The 11,060-nt window shown below is 44.1% G+C and overlaps 1 protein-coding gene across 1 annotated transcript in view; it reads left to right on the top strand.

Annotated features, from left to right (window-relative positions):
• Positions 1-9,793, top strand: part of GTF2F1 (general transcription factor IIF subunit 1) — a 38,624-nt gene extending 28,831 nt beyond the window's left edge. Inside the window, exons 12-14 of the mRNA XM_073622747.1 lie at positions 2,723-2,864; positions 2,954-3,077; positions 8,730-9,793. Coding sequence (XP_073478848.1) covers positions 2,723-2,864; positions 2,954-3,077; positions 8,730-8,934 — 471 coding nt within the window. The 3' untranslated portion in view covers positions 8,935-9,793. The remainder of the gene's footprint in view (positions 1-2,722; positions 2,865-2,953; positions 3,078-8,729) is intronic.
• The last annotated feature ends 1,267 nt before the right edge of the window (positions 9,794-11,060 follow it).

An 11,060-nucleotide genomic window follows, 5' to 3' on the forward strand; every position in this document is an offset into this window, starting at 1 on the left:
TACGCTATATTTGAAAGACGGCTACAAATTGCCGGTAAGACGTCCTTGTACATCCTCCCGTGCATGAGCTGCCTGCGAGCCCCCTGTGGGGCGTGCGCCGCTCGCTCTGTGATCACTGAGTCATGAAGACTCGGCTGATCACAGATCGGAGTAAGGGGTTGATTCCGGTCCCTTATCATGTGATCAGCTGTCAGCCAATGACAGCTGATCACATGTAAATGGTGTCAGTAATCGGCTTTTAAAAAAAAAAAAAAAACAGCCGATTACTGTCTGGAGTAAACAGGACATCGGTCCCGCACACTCCAGACCAAGTAGTGCCACCTACCAATGCATATCAGCACTGCGACACAGTGCCACCTATCAATGCCCACCAGTGCCAGCTATCAGTGCCTCATCATAAGTTCTGCCTACCAGTGCCGCCTTACCAGTGCATATCGGCACTGCTAAGCAGTGCCAGCTATCAGTGCTGCCAATCAGTGCCTCATCCGTTCTGCCTACCAGTGCCGCCTATCCATGCCATCTATCAGTGCAGCCTCATTAGTGCACATCAATGAAGGAGAAAGATTACCTGTTTGCAAAATTTTATAACTAACTATTAAAAATTGTTTTTTTTTTTTTTTCTTTTTTCAAAATTTTCAGTCTTTTTTTGTTTAGCAAAAAATAAACCCAGTGGTGATTTAAATACCACCAAATGAAAGCTTTATTTGTGTGAAAAAAAAGATAAAAATTTCATATGGGTACAGTGTTGCATGACCGCGCAATTGTCCATTCAAAGTGTGACAGCGCTGAAAGCTAAAGATTTGGCCTGGGCAGGAAGGGGGTGAAAGTGCCTAGTAAGCAAGTAATTAAGCTAAAATGTCATCCTTGTGCTTAACCACTTGACCTCCAGAATATTTACCCACCTTCATGACCAGGCCATTTTTTTGCGATACGGCACTATGTTACTTTACCTGACAATTGGGTGGTCATGCAACACTGTACCCAAATAAAATGTATGTCCTTTTTTTCCCACAAATAGAGCTTTCTTTTGGTGGTATTCGATCACCTCTGCGTTTTTTTTTTTTTTTTTTTTTTTTGAAACAAAGAACGACCGACAATTTTGATAAAAAAACAATTTTTTACTTTCTGCTCTAAAATACATCCAATAAAATAATGTAAAAAATCAAATTTCATCATTAATTGAATACACAATCAGATCTCGCAATGAGCCGCTATCTAAGATCTTAACACTGCGCCACAAAGAAAACCAGTATGAATGGAGCAGCCTTTTCAAAGAGAACAGTATAATAAAACAGATCTACCAAACATAAGTTAAAAAGGTAAATAGTGGCGCTAAGTAATGTAACAACACATACATAAGTATTACACACCCAATGATGGTACTGTGCAAACATAGGAAGAAATAGTCCATATACTATGATAATAAAAGGCAGAGTGGTATCTTCATGATAGACAATTCAGTTGATGGACTGATCCGACACCGCACCACGTGATCAATACCGTGTCTCCACTCCCCAGTTGGATGTAAACTCACCAGCATTAATTGCCTCACACTCTCGTGTTTGGCATATAGAGCAGTAAACCCCTCAGGGTCAAGTATGTCACATCAGAAACGTTCCAAGTATCCAGAGACCCAAGGGTATCCACAATACGTGGAAGAAAATGAGACTCAAAATAGTATAATAATGTCAAACATTAGATTTATTAAAATCACATGGCCTAATGGTAATGCACTTACAAGGCGGCAAAATAAAAATCACATTGGTATGGTGTGCAGATGCCAGAGATACCTAGTCACAGCGGACATAGGTTAACCACCAAATCTCACCTGACCAGTGGTTCAAAACATGTCCCGACGCGTTTCGTCATAGCGACATCATCCTAGGATCAGTCTATCAACTGAATTGTCTATCTATTTAGGCCAATATGTATTCTGCTACATGTTTTTGGTAAAAAAAAAAATCCCAATAAGCATATATTGATTGGTTTGCACAAACGTTATAGCGTCTACAAACTATGGGATATTTTTATTTATTTTATTTTCTTACTAGTAATGGCAGTGATCAGCGACTTCAAGCGAGGCTGAAATACTGCGGCAGACAAATCGGACACTAAATGACACTTTTTTTTGTGGACCACTAATACAGTGATCAGTGCTAAAACCATGCACTGTCACTGTACTAATGACACTGGCTGGGAAGGTTAACATCAGGGGCAATCAAGGGGTTAACTGTGTGCCTGACCAGTGCTTTACTACAGTGGGGGAGGTGTTTTTACTAGTGGAAGACATGAATTGGTGTTTCTGCTGTACAGAAACACAGGATTCATGCCTTCTGTACTGACAGAATGGCAGTCTGCTTTGTTTACATATACATATAATATATTGTGTGTGTGCGTATATATGTGTGTGTGATTCTGCACAGCACAGAGCAGTAAATGTGCTATGGGGAGGTCGGCAAGCAGTTAATACCTAGTGCATCGCATCATACTTCACTGGGCCACTCGTTTGGTTACCTAGATTGTTTTGTTTTTGAAAGTGGCTGAAACAACCTGAAATTGCATTGGGTGGGGTAAAAACAAGTCGTCAGTGATGGCTCACTTACCTGTCCTACTTGGTTTCTGTAATTCTGTTTGTGATCGCTCCTCTAGGAAAAGCTGTATTTTATAGATGCTCTTCTGTTTTGCGTCTTCAAGCTGTGACATGTTTTCTCATCTTTCCTAGAAAAAGAAAACTCCCCCGAAGAAAGATAAAAAGGGGGGCTCCAACAACAGCTCCCGTGGTAACAGTCGGCCTGGTACACCGTCTCCTGATTCCGCCAACACTTCCAACACTCTCAAAGCTGCAGCCAGCAAACTGGAACAAGGTGTGTCCAGCAAGCTGTGATCATCAGTCCGAGTCTTGAGTTGTCCCCGCTGCCCATTTCTAACACCACCTTGTATTTCTGTCCACTAGGTAAACGTGGCGCGCTCCCTCATACGCCGGCCGCAAAGCGCCTAAAAATGGAGTCTGGGCCTCAGAGCACATCTGGAAAATCAACCCCACAGCCGCAGTCAGGAAAGTCCACGCCGTGCAGTGGGTGAGTAATAATGCCATACGTATCTCACGCTGTCACACGAAAAACACTCATACATTTTTTGTGAGGTTTTGACATGTCTTCAAGGGCCCCATTCTATTCCTTTTAAAGAGGGGGTCATTAGCCTGGACAGGCAATGTTCTGGGACCTGTGACGTATCCCAGAAGATTGCCGAGAGGGAGGGGGCATCTAAGGGGAGAGGAGGAGTCGCCTAGGCGGCCCATAGTCGGAAGCAGGAAGTGGGACAGGAAGTCCCACTCAAAACTAAACACCCACTCCCCCCCAAAAAAATGACATGCAGAATGTGGCATGTAAGGGTGAGAGGAGTGCTTAAAGCGGAGTTCCACTCAAAAGTGGAACTTCTGCTCTAAGGACTCCTGACATGCCACATTTGGCATGTAATTTTTTGTTGGTGGGGAGGAGTGGGTACCAAGCTCCCACTTCCGCTCATGACACAGGGCGAAAGTTCTCCTCTTCCCCCCTCCCTCTCTGCCATCTTATGGGACACGTCACAGGTCCCAGAAGATTGCCTAGCCATTTAGAACGTGTAGCGCAAGTCGCGCAGTGCGCATCTGGCTGTGAAGCCGCAAGCTGTCACAGCCGGGTGCCCATGCTTGCAATGCCGGTTCTGCGGGGAGAAGCAAGGCTTCGGACGGCCGCATCACTGGACCGTGGGACAGATGAGTGTCTGTTTATTAACCACTTCAGCCCCAGAAGAATTTACGCCCTTCCTGACCAGAGCACTTTTTGCGATTCGGCACTGCAACACTTTAACTGAAAATTGCGCGGTCGTGCGACGTGGCTCCCAAACAAAATTGACCTCCTTTTTTTTCCCACAAATAGAGCTTTCTTTTGGTGGTATTTAATCACCCCTGCGCTTTTTATTTTTTGCGCTATAAACAAAAAAAGAGCGATAATTTTGAAAAAAACGCATTATTTTTTACTTTTTGCTATAATAAATATCCCCGAAAAATATATAAAAAAAAAACAATTTTTTTCCTCAGTTTAGGCCGATACGTATTCTACATATTTTTGGTAAAAAAAATCACAATAGGCGATTATCGATTGGTTTGTGCAAAAGTTATAGCATTTACAAAATAGGGGATAGTTTTATGGCATTTTTATTAACAATTTTTTTTTTTTTTTTTTTTTAATGGCTGCGGTCAGCGATTTTTATTGTGACTGTGACATTATGGCGGACACTTCGGACATTTTTGACACATTTTTGGGACCATTGTCATTTATACAGCAATCAGTGCTATACAAATGCACTGATTCCTGTGTAAATGACACTGGCAGTGAAGGGGTTAACCACTAGGTGGCAGTGTAGGGGTTAAGTGTGTCCTAGGGGCGTGTTTCTAACTGTGAGGGGCATGGCTGTGTGTGACACGTCACTGATCTCTGCTCCGATGACAGGGAGCTATGATCAGTGACACTGTCACTAGGCAGAATGGGGAGATGCTTGTTTACATTAGCATCTCCCCGTTCTTCCTCCCCGTGAGGCGATCGCAGGTATGCCCACGGCGATCGAGTCCCGCAACCCAACCCATGGAGCTTGCCGCGGGCGCGCGCCCCCGCTGGCCGCCCCTTAAAGGGGAACGTACAGGTACGCGATTCTGCCTGTACGAGCCCTTCTGCCGCAGTATATCTGCGCGAGGCGGTCGGCAATCGGTTAAAAGTCAGCAGCTACACTTTTTTTGTAGCTGCTGACTTAATAAACACAGAAATGGGTGGAACTCCGCTTTACATTGGTTGTATACCCCATTTATGAAATTTGAACTAAGCACATATATCTGTAGTGTTTACTTGTCTGTCTCCAAAGCTCTAAGTGGCGTTTCTCTCTGGTGCTCCGTTCCTCTGTTATCAGCAGAGTCACTTCTGACAAGCTCTCTGACACATGAGAATAACATTAGCTGAAAATTTGTGTCAGGGAGGGTGATGAGCACTGAGCTTGTCTGTTCAGAATACAGCTCTGCGTGTTTCTTCATTCCTTTGCCTATGGGGGGGGGGGGGGTTGGTCCCCCTTTCCTCCACTCAGCTCTCACACAGTGTAAGTGCAGACTCCTAAATAAATAATAATTTTAAATAATGGAGAAAGATTTTTGACATGATCTGCACTTTCTAAAGAATATATATAAAGCTGAAGACTGAAGATATACATGTAAAACGTATGTAGGGAGATTTCTTTCATCCCTGTGTATCATCTGAGGCTGTTCACTTCACTGGGTATATGTGAGGGTTTACATCCACTTTAATGTAAATCTTTTTGGGTAACGATTTAAGGTCCAAAATGCCAGCCTTCCCTTCAGTCTTGCACAGGTGTACCGGCTCCTTTCCTCTACTAAAATTGCTTACTCTGATTCCACTGCATAGAAGCAGGTCGAGCCGCCTGATTTCCTGGCTGGGGAACATCCGGCATCATCTAGCCGTTTTTTAACCAAGCCTGACTCCCTAGCCCACCTATTTATTCATTGGATTTAGATTATTTCAATAACTGAGGCTCAGCCTCAAATGTGGGCATTTACTAGGGTGGTCTGCATGCTATAGTCTGCTTAGAAACATCCATTCCCTCAAACTGACATGCACCCATAAAGGCATTTTAATATTTATAAAACGCTTCCCAAGAGCCAGCCCATTGCTTGCATCAGGGCTGAGGGCTCTTGAGAGGATACTGGAGGCAAGATGCTGTGATTTTCAGGAGGCCATGTACAGCACCCTGCTTGACCCTCCCACTAGGCATGATCTACGTACATTGCCACTGGATCTAAAATCAGGTCTATAATGAAAATGGAGGTTTTAATAAAAAAAACATTTGCATGTTGATGGGGGATGTGGACGAGGAGAGATCAGGAAAGCAACAATATTAGCAGATTCAATTTCAGCTTTAAAGTGGTTGTAAAGTCACATCTATTCTTGTATCCTCTCTGTTTTAGGAACATTAAATACAGTGTGTGTGTGTGTGTGTGTTTTGTTTAAAAAATTATAAAGCTAAATCCCTTTTTTGCCCAGCTCTTTTGTGTGGTCACATGTCCTTCCTCTGCTCTCCTTCCCGATCTAAAGGAGTACAGTGGGAGGGGCTGAGATTCCCCTCTGACGTATGTAAGCTGGCAGAGGGATGACATGTGACCACACAGCAGCCCTAGGTAAAGAAGATACTTAGCTTTTATAATTAAAAAAAAAAAAACACACACACTGTACTTGCTAGGTTCCTGAAACAACAGAGAGGATAAAATTATTAAATAGATGTTACTTTACACTTTACCAAAGGGGAGGAGCAGCTGCAGCAGGATACTTAATCAAGTCAGGAGGAGAGGGGAGGAGATTGGCTCTCACACAAAGTATAGAAATACAGGGAGAGAGGGAGGGGAGTAGGGGAGATGCAGAGATGCTAAATGCACAGCAAGATGACGGAGGGATGTAAACTGACCATGCTATCAGGGATCAGCAGTCATAAGCGTGGTCAGTTTACAGAGGGGGAGACGGGAGCAGGCAGGATCAACCAGGTATTGTACAACATAGAAAGGGACAATTGGCATGGCAAAAGCACTGCTATAGCTCATGCCTTAAAGGGACAGGAGCCTCTTTTTTTTTTCTTTTTTGGGTTACAACCACTTGCACCTTGTCTTCATGGATAGTTTGTTATAGTAATTGTACATGTAGGCAACCCATACTTGTTTATTCCACGTTGTGCTTCCTGTTTACTAGTGCAGCACAGCAGTTCTGCTTTGCTGTTCTTATTTCAGTGTAAAGCTACTTTGTCAACAGACTTTTTCTCAGCAGGCATTAAGCATCATTGTTCTCCATAACAGTGAATTAAAAAATAAAAAATATGTACAGTCCAAGCGAAATTGTATATACTGACATAAGAGCAATAAATTCCCACTTCGTCAGTCATTGTTGAGAGCAGACAATAGACATTCATTAAGCAAGCTCTGTTCATTTAGGTTTCACAGTCTGGAATATAATAGGATTTCCCCCCTCACCTTCCAGGACAGCTACTTGAGAGATGATTGGCTCCGTCCTCTACAGGAAACACAAATCAGAAACAATTTAAAAGGCCCCTCCCTTTTCTTCTGACCCTCAGTTGTTTTGTGTTTCCAGACCCTCCAGGAGCACCGACACGTTTTTTTTGTTTTCTTAAGGTCTGGTAACTGTGGTTGGTGGACCCCCCTCTCTGGTTTCACCCAGGACTAGTTGTGGCCAAGTCCTGGATGATAGTCCGTACTTTACCAGAAGGGTTCCCTATTTCTAAGGGTTACTTTCCTACCTGGTGATGTGAGTAGTGGCAACTCCCTTCCATTTTTTCCCCAGCTCTGCTATGTGGAACTGTGTTCTAGTGCTTCATTGCGGTGTACCAAGATGGCGTCAGAGGACTTCCGGTGACGCGGCACCGGAAGTCACATGACGCACTTCCAGACGCCGTGTTTTTTCATAAGGAAACATGGTGTGGAGACACTGAGGACATGCTGCAGGGGAATAGTCTGCTAAACGCTGTTCTGAGTGCAGTTTTTTGCAGTACAGCAGCAGTCTTCGATACGGCCGATCTCCGCTTGCTTAATAGAAGTACCTGCATGTCTGTGCATAAGCTATGATCTTGAGGTGGTGGCACATCTTGGCATGTAAAGCTGCCCATACATGTTTGTGCAAGTTCTCTACAGTCTCCTTTTTAGATCTGATGTAAAAGACTCTCTAAACAATCCATTAAGGTTGTAGTTAATCAGGCAGGACCTTGTACTTTATAGTTGGTAGAACTAAAGGAGGTTGTACGTTCTGACTTGCATGTTTGGTCAACGTAAACCTTGTAATGCATGTCAAATACCTTTTTATGTGAAATTACAGCATGCACCCAGAAAGACTTCTTAAAAGACATTGAATTACCCATTGGGAAAATGCATATTGGGAAGTAAAATATAGCATGCATGTAAATTACATCATGGAGGAGACGGGAAACACCAGAGAGTGCAGAGTCATGGATACAAAGGTCTGTTATCTACCTCCTCTCCTTCCCCACCTGCTTTATGCCATTTATTTACCAGTTATCTGAGGTTTTCTGCCTTCAGGTTGTAGAGAAAGGGGGCTTATATGACCATCAATCTGCTTTTCCATCCTGCAGTGCATGTGCTAGTGGGAGGAGTCAAGTGGAGCCCGCACATCACTGCAACAGTGATTGACAATTTGCAGACATCAAGGGAACCATATAAGACACTAGACCAGATGCTGTGTGTTGCAGGGTTTGTGACCCAGATCACTTTGCACACCAAAAGACACTCCTCAACATACTAGCTGCTGAGGAAGAACTCCAGAGTCCCATGATTCATTGGGCACAGAGAGGCTCTGCAGCTAACCCTTTTCTTATGCAGATAAAACTGGCTCTTTGGAAGTTGTGTGCACCACATAGAACACAGCAGCTGTGGGTTGATACTCCATAAAGCCTAGGTGGGCCTGTCTATGATGATCAGTGGGTCTTCTGGGAGGCTTGTTGTCAGACTCACAGGGAAGTGTGCCTGTTGCAAATCTCTTCAATAAAAATTCTGAAGCTCACAGTTGGGAGAGGAGGGGGAGGACGTTAGAGAAGCCATTTTCCACCAAGAAAAAGATTGGACAGAAACCGCGAAAGCTGGAGTCCCGCTTTAAACATTTTTCTTCTATTTCCAGGGACGTCCAGCTTACGGAAGAGGCCGTTCGGAGGTACTTGACCCGCAAGCCAATGACCACAAAAGACTTGCTGAAAAAGTTCCAGACCAAGAAGACAGGACTGAGCAGCGAGCAGACCGTGAACGTGTTGGCCCAGATTCTGAAGAGACTGAACCCCGACCGTAAAACCATACATGAGAAAATGCACTTCTACCTGAAGGAATGATCCCGTCCTTCCAGCAAGAGCTCGTACTTCTTTTTATACTCATTGGAATCTGGTGACTTGAGGGTGACGCTGTACTGTATACGGCATGTGGCTTTTGTAATTTTCAATCTAAATCACTAGGGCTGGGTGACTTGTTGCTTTGTTACAAAGGAAACCTATACTGTATATGTATACGGCATGTGGCATTTGTAATTTTCAATCTAAATCACTAGGGCTGGGCGATTGGTTGCTCAGGCGCCCAGTTTTATCTCGTTTGGGTATAAAGTCTTGAGCTCTGTGTAAGCTCCAGGTCATGACTTGGAGCTTACACAAGGCTTGCTGTCTTTGTTCTCAGTGACTAAACGGATCAATGAAGGAGCATAAAGATAATGAGTATGTGCAGCTGGTTCATTTTAAAAGCAGCCCTGATACTTTTATTATGTGCAAGTTAACCTTTTTATTTTCCAAGACTCTGACCTACTTAGGTTCCTAAATAGAGTTCTGCATTTTGCTGTAAGTATTGTGGCTCAAAGTATTGCAGCTATAGACAGCCAAGCAAACATGCATTTTCCAGAAGCCAGCCAACAACGACACCCTCCATATTTGAGGTATTTAAAATGCTTCAAGTAGCCAGCAGCCATTTAGATTCCAAACGTTATTTTTCAGTTAGGATTTGAACACAAGCATTGGATTGGTTTAGAAAGCCTCTTCATCTCCGCAGACCAAACTTCAGGTGTGAAGAGAGTCGGGGATGACGTGTTTGGAGAAAATGTTTTGATTTATTGTGTGTGACAGCGATGCGTGAGCGATGAATGTTCAGTACCTGGACTATGTTGTTCTTTGAGGAGTGATAATTATTAAAAAGGAATGAATTTTTATACTTCCTCTTGTGGTTTTTGTCTTTCGGTCTGATCCAGTTGTCTGGCACTGGAGATTCATTCCTGACAGATGTATGTAGCGGGGGCAGGGCCTGCTGTGATTGGCCGCAGTCCTGTCTGAATATTTCACATATCTGAACAATAGCCCAGATCCATTTTCTTTCCTATGTGGGAAGAGTGGCCGGACTTGTGATCAGACTCAGCGTGAAATGTGATGGCCTTTAGGAACCTGTGGGATTGATTTACTAAAACTGGAGAGTGCAAAATTTGGTGCAGATGTGCATGGTAGCCAATCGGCTTCTAACTTTAGCTTGTTCAATTAAGCTTTGACAAAAAAAAAAAAAAATTGGAAGCTGATTGGTTTCTATGCACAGCTGCATCTGATTTTGCACTCTCCAGTTTTAGTTAATCAACCCCAAAGTGTTTAACCACTTCCCACCCGGCCTATATCAGATTAACGGCCAGGCGGTGGTTCAGTTACCCTGACTGGGCGTCATATGACGTGCTTCAGGATAACGGCCGCCACGCGCCCGTGGGGGTGCGCATCGCGGCGATCGGTGGAGCGGTGTGTCAGTCTGACACACCGCTCCACCGATCTTGGTAAAGAGCCCCTGGCGGAGGCTCTTTACCACGTGATCAGCCGTGTCCAATCACGGCTGATCACGATGTCAATAGGAAAAGCCGTTGATTGGCCCAATCTGTGCCAATCAGTGCCCACAAATGGGCACTGACTGGCACCATTATAAAGCAGTGATGCCCAGCAATGCCACCCATCAATGTCATCAGTGCCACCAATCGGTGTCCATCTGTGCCACCCATCAGTGTCAACAGTGCCACCCATCAGTGTCCATCTGTGCCACCCATAAGTACCCATCAGTGCTGCCTATGAGTGCCCACCAGTGCCGCATACCAGTGCCACCTCATTGGTGCCCATCAGTGCCGCCTTATCAGTGCCCGTCACTGAAGAAGAAAACTTACTTATTTACAAAAATTTTTAACAGAAACAAAGAAAAACGTGGGTTTTTTTCAGTCTTTTTTTATTAGTTGAGCAAAAAATAAAAACCGCAGAGGTGATCAAATGCCACCAAAAGAAAGCTCTATTTGTGGAAACAAAATAATAAATTTAGTTTGGGTACAGTGTAGCATGACCGCGCAATTGTCATTGAAATTGCGACAGCGCTGAAAGCTGAAAATTGGCTTGGGCAGGAAGGTGTGTCTGGTATTGAAGTGGTTAATCAGCCTGGCTAATCTTGCTCCTTGCCTATAATC

The sequence above is a fragment of the Aquarana catesbeiana genome, linkage group LG03 (genome assembly GCF_042186555.1).
Source record: "Aquarana catesbeiana isolate 2022-GZ linkage group LG03, ASM4218655v1, whole genome shotgun sequence".
In the NCBI taxonomy this organism is placed as follows: domain Eukaryota; kingdom Metazoa; phylum Chordata; class Amphibia; order Anura; family Ranidae; genus Aquarana; species Aquarana catesbeiana.